Source organism: Falco biarmicus, chromosome 1, assembly GCF_023638135.1.
Source record: "Falco biarmicus isolate bFalBia1 chromosome 1, bFalBia1.pri, whole genome shotgun sequence".
NCBI lineage: Eukaryota > Metazoa > Chordata > Aves > Falconiformes > Falconidae > Falco > Falco biarmicus.
This window is the reverse complement of record NC_079288.1, coordinates 47,446,490-47,458,522: the sequence shown is the minus strand read 5'-3', so window position 1 is coordinate 47,458,522 and position 12,033 is coordinate 47,446,490. Positions and strand designations below refer to the sequence as shown.

General features: G+C 41.1%; 1 protein-coding gene across 3 annotated transcripts in view; it reads left to right on the top strand.

The window, feature by feature from the left end:
- The window catches only part of FNIP2 (folliculin interacting protein 2), a 52,375-nt gene that overhangs the window by 32,718 nt on the left and 7,624 nt on the right, over window positions 1–12,033 (top strand). For all 3 annotated transcript variants that reach the window (XM_056330833.1, XM_056330923.1, XM_056331008.1), the window contains 7 exons: window positions 1,721–1,922; window positions 2,504–2,592; window positions 3,453–3,599; window positions 3,734–3,903; window positions 7,214–8,531; window positions 9,231–9,387; window positions 10,551–10,751. In XM_056330833.1, coding sequence (XP_056186808.1) covers window positions 1,721–1,922; window positions 2,504–2,592; window positions 3,453–3,599; window positions 3,734–3,903; window positions 7,214–8,531; window positions 9,231–9,387; window positions 10,551–10,751 — 2,284 coding nt within the window. The remainder of the gene's footprint in view (window positions 1–1,720; window positions 1,923–2,503; window positions 2,593–3,452; window positions 3,600–3,733; window positions 3,904–7,213; window positions 8,532–9,230; window positions 9,388–10,550; window positions 10,752–12,033) is intronic.

The following is a 12,033-nucleotide window of genomic DNA, read 5'->3' as shown; positions in this document are numbered from 1 at the left end:
TCCTTGTGACCATCTGAACTTCTCCAGCAAGAAGACTTAGCACTCCCTTCCTCTAGATAACATTGAAATGTGTCTCATCCTTTTCTCATCCTTTTTATAAATAGCCCCTTTGTTAGAGGAAGAAGGGCAGGTGTCTCCTCAAGGCTGTGTGCCTATGTGACCAGACACCGTGCCCACGACCAGTCACCATACCCACATTCCTTGAGCAGACATACACAATCACAATCAATGTCCATTGTCCCTATTTCACACTATTTCTCCATATCAGTACTGCAGTCTAACTTAAAAAAAACTCCAAACCAGAGCTATTTCTATATGAGCTGCTGCTCTAAATGTCTCCATTTGTGTTCTAATGGCTTCTTGTCTCTTACCCTTTCCCCCCTGTAATTTCTTAGTGGATTAAAAGCCATTGCTCAACGGAAGTTCCTTCCAAAAGGCATTTTCACCATGCTATTTTACTCATTGATGGATATACTTTTTAAAGATTTTTTTTTAAGTTAAATTGATCTAGCAAAATAATTAATCATTTAAGTTGAGATAAGCAAAAAAAAAAGTTCTGTAAATCCAGCAACATCAATATCTAGCAATGCAAGCTTTTATGGAGGAACAGGGTGAGGGGATTGCCACCCTTTTGTATAATTACAGAAAAAATTATACTGGGCTGAGACTTTTGGATAATCATCCAAATTGGTTGCCTGTGCAAAGGACTAACTTGGAATTTAGATCAGGTTGCTGTGGAACCCGTCTAATTCAGTCTTGAAAATCTCCAAGGATGGAGCTTCCACAAGCTCTCTGGACAGTGCCCTCCAGGGTATTGACCATTCTCCCCCCATTTGCCATCATCTACAGACTACACTGAAGGTGTGTTTTGCTTCACAGGCCAAGCTGGTAGTGAAGATATTGAGCAGTACTGACCTCAGTATCAACCCATGTGTCATACTGAAAAGCGGTATAACTGTTGGCAGAGCTATCAAGTGAATATTAGAACTTGGGGAAATAATAATGGCTGTAAAATAAACACTGTTTTGGGTTTTTTTCTTCTTTTTTAGTAGAAAACAAAGCATTTAAAACTGTAGTATATCCAGCTTTGAGCTAATCACACATGTAGGTGTTTGTAGGTGTTACGTTTGTGTTTACACAGTAATTACTAAGTGGTGACATCTTGTCTACAGTTAAAATAGAAAGCTTTATTTTGCATGTTTAAGTGCCTTAAAACATCCCTCTTAAGGTACTGGAACAGTATAGGTTGCGTGTTTCCCAACTTCCCTCATGAGCAGCAGCACAGACTGAGGAGCATCACAGACGTACTGCTGAGAAGCTAGGCAGGAGCTTGGCTGCTGGGTGCAGTTCATAGCTTTAAAGTTACCTTTAGCCTTTTTTGCTGCTGATTTGTATTGTGTGTCTCCATTCCCTTTTATCTCCCTTAAAGGTAAATCCAGAAGGAGAGGTTTTGCAGTAGCTCTGTTCCAGAGGAAAGTGTTCACACCACTCTAGGAGCTGGCCTCTTTGAGGATTGCCTCCCTCCTATCTGAGCAAACATAGGTCTTATCTATTAAAATGTTGGGTGCCCTCTGCTCAGAGCCAGGTGACAGCAAAGTCTTACATAGTCAGTCAAAGGAGACCTGAGAATGAATTACCTTTTACTACTTGGAGAGGTAGGGACAGAAGACAAATTACCTCTCGGTACATAGGTAACTGTCCTAATAAATCTATCTTGCAGGTCCACTGAAGAAATGTTTAGCATGGCTGATGAAAGCTGCAGCTCCAATCCTGCAATGGTTCGAAGGAAAAAAATTGCGATCAGCATAATCTTTTCTCTGCCTGAAAAAGAAGAAGCACAGAGAAACTTCCAGGATTTCTTTTTCTCTCACTTTCCTCTTTTTGAATCTCACATGAACAAGCTGAAATATGCAATAGAAAAGGTACAGAATACTAGTTTGGTTTAATGTGGAAAAATAAATGTCAAACAGAATGAAGTATTCTAGAATCTGATAGATGAAGAGTGGGAGAAGATGTGTGGTTTCAAGCTTCCCTCCCTCCTTACACATGTAGTTTTGAGCCTGAGCCCAGTGTAGGAATTTAGCATTTACTGAAAAAGAGGTGTGGTTTCTTTTCTAATCGGAATAAGAATAGAGAGTTTTATGCTATGGGTGTTTTTTCTTTTTCTTTCCTTCTTACCATATTTCACTATGAGGTTTTCTTGACTCCCTGGAGACTGTGGAAATGATGGTATTCTATCCTTTCATGCAGTCACTGAAAGAGACACACAACATGTTTGTTGCTGTCTTCCCCTTACTTCCTCAAAAATGTTCTCTTCTCTCCCCATGTCCAGCCATAGGGATTGGTCTGTCGTGAGGTGGAGGGAGGTTGGCAGCTGTTGCTGTCCTGAGTGGCTGTATAGCACTGGGGCTAGATCTTAATTTTGACATGTTAATGAAGCTTAAAAAGATGAAGAATGTGAATCCTTTAAGAAGCTGTTTTGTGTCTTTAACTCTTAATCAAGGCCATGATCTCATGTAGAAAAATAGCAGAATCCAGCCAAAGAGTGCAGGTTTATATCAGCCGTGTCATGGATGCCCTGGGAGAATTCAGGTGAGTTGATGGAATTCTGAATTACAAGGAGAGCTCTTCTCATGCCCCTCTAAAATTTGTCACTTCCAGTTATAAGCAGCTGAATGCAGGGTCTTGTAATTCAGCCAGTCTTGGAGTTAGTGTGAGTGAATTTTCTGTGTTGGGTATTTGGTAACTGTTCTTAGAAAACTTCTAGCAAACCCAGCTCAGCCATTTTCAGAATGAGAATGAAAGTAGTTCTGTTGCACTCACCTGTACCTGGGACTGTCAGCTGAAGTCTTTAAGATCTCATCAAGAGTTGGCTTCTGCTGATGCCTGTGCAGATGGGTGGATCGATTGTTGTATCGAGGCAGATGCAGTTGTCCACTCCGAGCTATAGATGCTGAGCAGTGTAACTGACAAGAAAGTTGCTGTCAAAAGCTCTTTTTGATACCTGAGAGAGGAAGGAATGGCCAGAAGCAGAGAAAAGCAATCCAGGAGAAAGATAAGGCTTTAGTGGGATGGAATTTCTGCAATGTCTGGAATGTGGAATTGGATCACTGTGATGAACAGAATGTGTTCTGTCCCCCCTCAAAATTATTTCTGAATCGTTTCTCTGAATACAAGTACACAGGGGAATGCAAGAAAGGGAAGACAAATACTTAGTTGATACATGGACACTGTTAGTGGTAGTCTGAACTGAACAGACTAGTGTTCTGGGACACTAGTAACTACTAGTAATTACTGGAAGAGTAAAAATTCTTCTAGTTTGCTTAGTATCCTAGATCTTACAAAAAGTAAATAAAAATCAATGGACAATAGAAGAGGAAAGGGGCTACTTGTATTTGCAAGATTGAAATGTGCACGTTAACACTTGCTTTCTGGGAATTTTCTTTGAGCAGAGTTACCATCTGGAACCTATATTCTGTTCCAAGGATTGCAGAGCCTGTGTGGCTTAATATGATGTCTAGCACCCTGGAAAAGAACCAGCTATGCCAGCGTTTTCTTAAAGAATTTACATTTCTGATAGAACAGATCAACAAAAATCAGTAAGCTTCCCTCTGCCCCTTTTTCTTAAAAAAAAAAAAAAAGATTGTGTGCTTCCCAGTATATGTGGATATGTTAAAGCACTTAATGGAATATTTTTTTGCTGGTGTTACTTTGGTCATATTCTTTTTCCTAGGTTCTTTGCTGCTTTGTTAACAGCAGTGCTGACATATCATCTGGCTTGGGTCCCAACAGTAATGCCGGTTGACCATCCTCCCATAAAGGCCTTCTCTGAGAAGCGTACATCACAGTCTGTGAACATGCTGGCAAAATCCCATCCATACAACCCTCTCTGGGCACAGCTTGGTCAGTAGGAAATGAGAAGCTTCAGATTTCTCTATAACGGGCACCTTCCTGCACCCACTCCTCTTACCCAAGAGCTGCTTGTGATCCAGATCACATTTGCTGATGTACCTTGCTGCCAGCTGTGCAGAGCTACCAACAGGTGTCTGGGCCTGCTTAAATGGAGTGTTCAGAGGCCTGTTTGCATAGCCCGAGTACTCTGCTTTTTTCCTTGATGCCTTGTTGTTCTCCTCTGTTAAACTGTCTGATTAAATAACTTGGTATAGAAGTACTGAGCCTGTGCAAGTGCTGTGTGTGATCTAAGCAGTTTAGGAAATACAAGAGGGGAACAGACTGGATTGAGGGGGGTTCTCTGAGCCCTGGAGGCCCTTTGTAGTTGCAACTGCCTTGGCTGTCTCCTTTTACCTTTCTCACGGAGCTAGGACAGACACCAGGGCAACAGAGTAGAAGTCTGGCACTTCCATTCATGCACAGTTATGTGAGTGGGCTTGGGCCAAATTTTCATTCTATGCCCAGCTCCTCAGGCTGTTCTCTGACAAATATCTTACAGCTTTTAAGTTATCTTGATACAGGGGATTAAATAACTTCCTGTCGAAGGAGTAGGTGAGTGAGAGCTGGGAGAATAACGCTGCCAGTGGTAAATTCTTGAAAATTCCTCCTCCTCTTGGCAGCAGCTGTGAGTCTGACATCAGATTGGCCTTAACTGATACACTGTATTGCCATGTAAAGTAACATACATGCACACTAAAGCAATGTTTTTACACCATGCTACTAGTTGTGTTTCTTGCTAATTGTTATGTTTGTTGTTCTCAGCAGTCTTTGTGAAACTGATGCGAAACAATGGCCGTGTAGTTGTAGTAGGAGTGTTTCCTGTTTCAGGATGTCTTTTAAAATGTTATGCAAAGGAGTAGTGGATTAGGCTCGGAGGGGAAAATGCAAGCTTGCTCAGGGCATTGAGGATGGAGCCAGGCCTGGGGTTATAAAAACCAGCTGGGCTGGAGGCGTAGTGTCAGCAGTAGTTCTTGTGGTCGCTCCCAGGAGTCACCACTGGTGACTAGTCAAGAATCTGTTTCTCTTCTCGCCTTCCCAGGCCGTATGTTGCTACCAGCATTGGCCTAGCCAAGGTCTGGGTGCCTGAACTCAAAATGCTTTCTAGTTTTGTCTTGTTCTTACAAAGCCCCAAAGCCATTATTAGGTGTTCGCAGTAACTAGTAATGAAAGTGAGATGTTGCCCTCTGCTGGTTTCCCTCTTTAAAAAGATGGGGGGCGGGGAATATAAAATGGGAATTACTTTTTATCACAGAAGTGATTTTGACGTACCTGTCTCTCCACCTTCAGACCTATGTTTTCATTGCACATTATGTATCAATTAGAATTACATACTGATATAACTGTAAGTACTACTGTCAGGAAGACATAATGCTGTCTCTTAAACATCAGCTTCAATCTAATGGTCTTAACAGTAGTCATTAGCATGTTTTGAAGACCACAATTTTGACTTTTTGTGCTGTCTTATTAATAGTGGATTTATATAAAGTCAATTGTGCAAATGAACATGAAGTCTGAATCTGATTTCCATAGCAACTGTGCTCAACTCAAAAGTAAAGAGAGATCTTCCCATTTCCTTTCCAAATTGCTAGTCCTTGTGGCCCAGCGGGCATTGAGGTTAATTCCAGCGTAGTAGTTGCAAGCCCATTTTCCGTCACTGAGGAATGAATTTGCTGGCATGTTAGGCTCTGGGGCTAGTTGCAAGGGTGTTGATGCTACCACACAGCAGCCTCTGCAGCGCATCACTGGCATCGTGGGAGATGGCAGATCTTGGCAGGGGAGACAGTGAGAGCAGTGGAATTACTGTCTCATTGATCCTTGTTTTGCAGGAATGGAGTCAGGAGCCTTATTCCTTTTATGCCCAGCCTCCTCTGACATACAGAACATAAATGTGTTGTTTTGTTCGTGGGTGTGTCCTGTTTTAGTCTGCTCATGTTGAAACCAGCGGTCCCCTTGCCCTTAGTAAAAACCTTCTTGGAGGTCTGATCCTGACTTTAATTTAGTGTTGCTTCTTGAGGTCTAAAACAAAATCCTGGTAGCAAACTTGGTCCAGAACATTTGAGCAGCCGAGCAAAGACTTGGCATCTAAAGCAGTCTGGTAGGTTAACAGGTAGCTGGTGAAGCCTCAAGGCAGGGAAGCCTGCTTTCAAGGTGAACACTTACAGTGGCTAAAGAAAATTGAGCTTTTGGTGGTTGTCCCCCATCTGCTGGTGTTGTCTGCCACAGTTTGGTTAGGCAGAGATAATTTAGTGAGTGCTTCTAATGGATGTTAGGTGAAGACAGCTGGGTTAAGTTAGGCTGGTAATTGACATTTCTTGAGTTAACCCATCTTGATTTGACAGGGCGTGTGAATGTTCCTATACTGGCTATCTATCTACGCTTACTTCTCCCAGGACTTCTGGAGTAGAAACCCTTCAGCTGATGGAGGATTATAGGCAGCTGGAAGATAGTTACCACTCTCGCAAACAAATATGTTGAAAGTAGGATATGTATGGCATTAGTTCTGTTCAAAAAGCGGTTCTTCATGATGAATGAGCTAGCAAATAAGCAGTTCCTGGCGGGGATTCAGATTGTTGTAGTACCTACCTTGCATATTACGGTTGTATTTTAAGTAGTGAATATATTTTCTAGTTCTCCGCCATCCCCTGCCATGTTAGCAAGGTTGATTCCAAGTACACAGAAGTACACGTGCCTTGCACGTAAGGTACTTACATGCCTCTCTTTTTCAGAACCTTATTTATTAAGCTAATATTGAATCCTTTTTTGCTTCTTTTCATAACGTAATCCTGAAAAATCTAATTCGGATTTTATCTGTATGAAAATTCCTGTGTTTAACAGAAAAAGTGACTGCAATAAAACAGAATAACTTTGATGTGAAAGAACATGAGTAGAAAAAAAACTGTACCTGGCCTCAGAGTTTAGCTTGATCTGTATTCCTCTTCACACCCTGTTGTGTCAATTTCCAAGTGATAGTATCTTACAAGCATCGTGTAAATAAAAACCTTAGTGGCTTTGAACAGAAAGAAATGGAGCAATGGCAGCTAATCCCTCCCAAAACCCTTCTGGACAAAAGCCAGGTATAAGAAGTGCCAAGGGACTTGTTTTATTATTCTTTGTTTTAAATTCTTATGAACTTACTGTGAAAGAAATTAGCTGTCTGATTTATGTCCATAGTAAATGCTCTTTCAAAATGTGTTGAATTTAAATGGTATAGCTTTTATTGCAACCAAACATAAGCATGTGAAATTTTTGTTTTCCTGTATAGGCGATCTCTACGGTGCCATAGGCTCTCCAGTTAGATTGACTCGAACTGTTATTGTTGGGAAACGCAAGGAGTTGGTGCAGCGCTTGCTCTATGTTCTAACTTATTTCATTCGGTGCTCTGAGCTGCAGGAAAATCAGCTGACATGGAGTGAGAAGGCTGGGGAAGGAGAGCAGGTGCTAAATGGAAGCAAGATCACAACTGCACTGGAAAAGGGAGAGGTAGAGGAGTCTGATTATGTGGTTGTCACTGTTAAAAATGAGCCTGCTCTTGTGCCTCCAATCCTACCTCCAAAGAATGATGGAAGTAAGAACAGTGGTATTGCAGAGTGGGTACATGACCCAGAAAGCACTCGTGCTATCCCAGCCTCCTCAAAAGAAAAGAGGGAAGCAATAGGAAAGTCCAGTCAGAACTCTGAAATGTCTGTTGATTGTCTAACTAGCAGTTTCCGTAAAGGAGCAGCTGATGGGAGGAAAAGAACCGTCACTGATACAGGAATCGTATCCTACCACTTTGAAGAGCCATCTAAATTGGAGGATTTAATGGATATGAAGAAAAACAAGAACCAGAATGAGAGAAGAGTGGAAAAGCAGTTGTCTAGTAGGTCATCTGCATTACCTTGTCCTGAAAGGTCTGGCCACAGGAGTTCACACTTGGAAAAGGTCACCTTTCAGATTGGAAGCTCTGCGTCACCAGAGTCAGACTTAGAAACTCATAGAAGGGAAATGGAAGAAAATCTGAAGGCATTAAAAAAAAATCCAGAGGTGATACATTGTGCCTCAAGTCCCACAAATCTGGCTGTGGATGCTTCCCAGAATCGAAAGGAAAGTTCTGAAGCTGCCTTTATACACTTCAGTAAACATACTGTTTGTTACGCACAAATCCCACCTCGTGAGGGGAAGGAGGGTATACTTAACCAACATACAGAAAGTAAAGGAACTGAAACAAACTTAGCGAACATGGTATCTAGTGAACCAGTTTTGCCCACAGATAATGTAGAAACTGTAAAATTGCCAAGACTGAAAGAAACTAGAACTTTATGCTCTGGCAATCTGGAGAACTGTTCCCCTGGCTGCATAGAAGTAGGTTCTGCTATCAAACAGGATTCCCCTAAAGTAGGTGCTGAAGATGTCCCCTATGGGGATGCTGGAAGGAAAACCCCCTTCAGAGCTGAAGGGGACATTCCAAGGAACGAGAGTTCAGACAGTGCTCTTGGAGCCAGCGATGAAGAAGGTGATTGTTGTATCCCTGATGAAGTGCATCACGATAACGTCAGCAAAAGACTGGAAGAGTTTGCAGAAGTGGAACTTCCTTTACCAAGGTAAAGAAGTTTAATTTAGAACTAAATGGAGTCAAAAGCTGTTACTACTTTAGAGAAGTTTCAGTGTTTAAAGTGGGAAATCCTCTGGGATCTTGACTAAATTCCTTGCAAACCAATCTGTAACAGACACTGGTGTGGTTAGGTTCTTGTAAACAGGCTTGGCAAAAAGAAACCAAGACAGAGCAGATTTAGGTAGTGAAGCTTTGTGACAAAAGTGTTCTTCAAATGTCTAATAGAGAATGATCAAACTCTTATAACCGCCTGCAATGTTTAATGTAGACAGAACTTCTGAGGACAAGCAAAATTTTGCTTAAACTGGTAACTGTTTAGATTTGACATACTTGGCAAATCAAAACAGATTTGAAATAAATAAGGGCACCCTGTTGGAAGACTTTTGAGCTTTACAGCTGGTGCATGTGGAGCTTGCTGATGCTTAAGGTAGGTGGAAAGAGTTTACTACTTTGGCTGCGTTGGAGAAAGCTCAAATTCAGCAAATCTGTTAGCTGCAGAATAGGGAGCTCATATGTACCAGAAGCTCTAATACATGTAAAGTTGCCTGTTTACTGTATGTTGAGTACAATTGTTGATTGTTACTTGCGGTAGAAGCAGGGGTGATAAACCAGTTTTTGCATTCAGGTAAAATCTGAACGCAGTTTGTCAAGCAAGAATCTTACCTGCTTTGTCTTTCTTGTATTTCAGGTCAAGTACAATCAGCAGTCAGTGTGTGAAAAATTTTGGAAGATCACTTCTAGGTGGTTACTGTCATACGTATATACCTGATCTAGTGCTGCATGGAATAAATAATGATGAGAAACTTAGGCAGTGTCTACTAGCAGACCTACTTCATGCAATGCATGTGAGTTAAAGAACCGTTCTGAGTTACAGTAGGAGTTGTGATATCACTGACATCTACAGAAGCAGGTCCTTTGAGTAGGTTTTGTTCTACGTGATTGTTCTTAACAGCCACACCTGACATGTGTTCCTTCTTGAAAGGTGTAAGCCCTGAATTCATTGTGTGCAGAGCCAGTTCATGCAAGAATTTACTTGCTCCTGCCTTCTCGTGTGTGCTTTCTTTCATACTCTCTTAAGGCTTATCTTCGAAGGCAAACACAAGGAAAATTGTTGGCAACTTCAAGCTGCAAACTGCTTCTCTTTTTTCAGCCACAATAGCAGACAGAGTTACCTAGATTTCACAAAAATGATATGAAAGTTGAAACATCTTATTTTGCCACTTAGTGGCATCCATTGCAAGGGAGATGAAGTCTTGTGGAGGCTGATGTTACACTAGACTGTAGCAGAAATGACTGACTACAGAAAGTAATTGTTTATAGGTAAGGACTGTGCTGTGTTCTTGCTCGAGGTACTTGTAAATTATAGAATTCATTTATAACCTTTCACTAAAGTAACTGTGTGACCTTAGTATGCAATTTTAAATGTTTATCTAGTAATTAACACCTTGAAAGTAATTAAGAATCATCCTGATGGAATGAGTTCATGTGCTATCCAAAACAGTGATGTGTGTATAACTTCTTTAAACATCATCAGATGGATCTAATGCAATGCTGTCTCTTCATGCATACCCTGCCTCGATTGTCATAGTGAAGTCCCGCACGTATCTCTGAAACATTAAATATACTTTCACCATCACTGGATCGGTATCATTATTACTCTTTTCAGTTTTCATTACTACTTTTTGGAAGAAACTCACCTTTTCAGGGAAGATGGAATACCTGGAGAAAAGAATTATTGGAATAGTGATTTTGAAGCACTACTTAAAATTAAATGCCTTGATCAAATTGGCAGTTAAGACTTACACGGTGTGACTGCATGTAAACTGTCACTGAAGTTGGTATTCCTTGTAATATTTGAGATGCCTTTGGCTTCCTAGTGGACAAAAACATTGATTGGATCACTTTCTTGTTCCCTGCTTCAGCGTGAATAAAAGTGGAACCTCAAACTGAATTGTAGAAATGTATCTGGAAGTGCCACGTCATGTTTGTAATTTTCTATCTGTTGCAGCATCCAGTGCTAGATGAGCCCATAGCAGAAGCAGTCTGCATTATTGCAGACACAGATAAATGGAACGTACAAGTAGCTACAAGCCAGAGGAAGATGATGGACAATATGAAGCTAGGCAAGGATGTTTTGGTTTCAAGTCAAGTATCCAGTTTACTGCAGTCTATTTTACAGCTTTACAAACTCAACATCCCAGCTGACTTTGTAAGTATTTCTTTACTGAAGATTGAAGCTAATGAAAATTGTTTAGCTTAGGTAGCAAGTGCAGAGTTTTGTATGCCATGTTGCTATACCAATAAACAAACGCCTGTAATAATGCAGAGCTGGGACAACGTACTTAAAAGAATGCATGGTACGGTCCTAAAACAGTATCCTGTTGCATCTGTGACTTACATCTAATAGATCAAAGTTAACTATTCCGAAGTACATAGGCCAAAACAAGTTCTTTAGGCAATTTTAGCATGGTCTTCATCTGTTTACAGTTAGAACTCTTAAATCTGGCTTTTATTTTTTTGTTTGTATAATTTCCACACTCCTCTGTTTGCTGTTGAAGCGTCTATCTCCCCAAGCCTGTTTCTAGCATACAGCTTTCTGTTCTTGGGCTTTCTCTCCCACCCCATGCAGTGGATGCCACTTATCTCGCCTCCCCAAATCATTGTGCTTGTGTGTTTACTTGTTATAGACATATTTTAGCCAACCCTGTCAGCAAGTGGTGTCTTGGATAGCCGTGCTGCTGCCTCCCTAGGATGGCTGGGAGGAGGCTGAAAGTTGCTAACCCTTGGGGCAGGGGGGGTTACTTTGTCGTATTGCATACTCCCTGTCCCACAGCATCCTTCCCTGTCCTCGGTAGGAGTGGAATTCATCAGAGCAAATCACCAGCAGTATTACCCACAAGTCTAACAGTGGTAATTATAATAGTTTTTAGTACAGAATTGTAGGTGAGGGGAGATGGGATGCTTTTTTTCAGGAGTCACCCCTTTCTCAATTAACAGAATTGGTCTGTCCTTCAGCAGAAAACATCGAGAAACTTTGCAGGAAGCCTGTGTAATGGCTGCGCTAGCAGATGGAAGAGGAAGATAGAGCTAAACAGTAACAGCTGTAAATAGTATTAGTTGGCATTGTTTTGGATAAAATTATTGATACCGAATACACTTAAGTTTTTGAAGTCAAGTGCTAGGCAAAATACATGTTGTAAATGTTGTCTCTGCTTTCTTTTGAGCATCAGAAAATAGGCAACTTTGGTTAAAATTATATCCTAACATTTGCACAGTAATACCTTCAAATGTGGGCATTTTTTAACTGAATAGCTGGTTCTGCAGCTGAGGTGCTCTTCCCAGTGTTGTCTTGAGGTTTGTGTATGCCATTTCTGTATGCTTTGTGTGGTGTGGGAGGGGTTTGGTGCTAGAATGTTTTTCAGGCGGTTTTTTTATTTCCTTTTTCTCACAAAAAGGAACACTGAAGTGACAGTGCTAGTAGCTTGTAAATT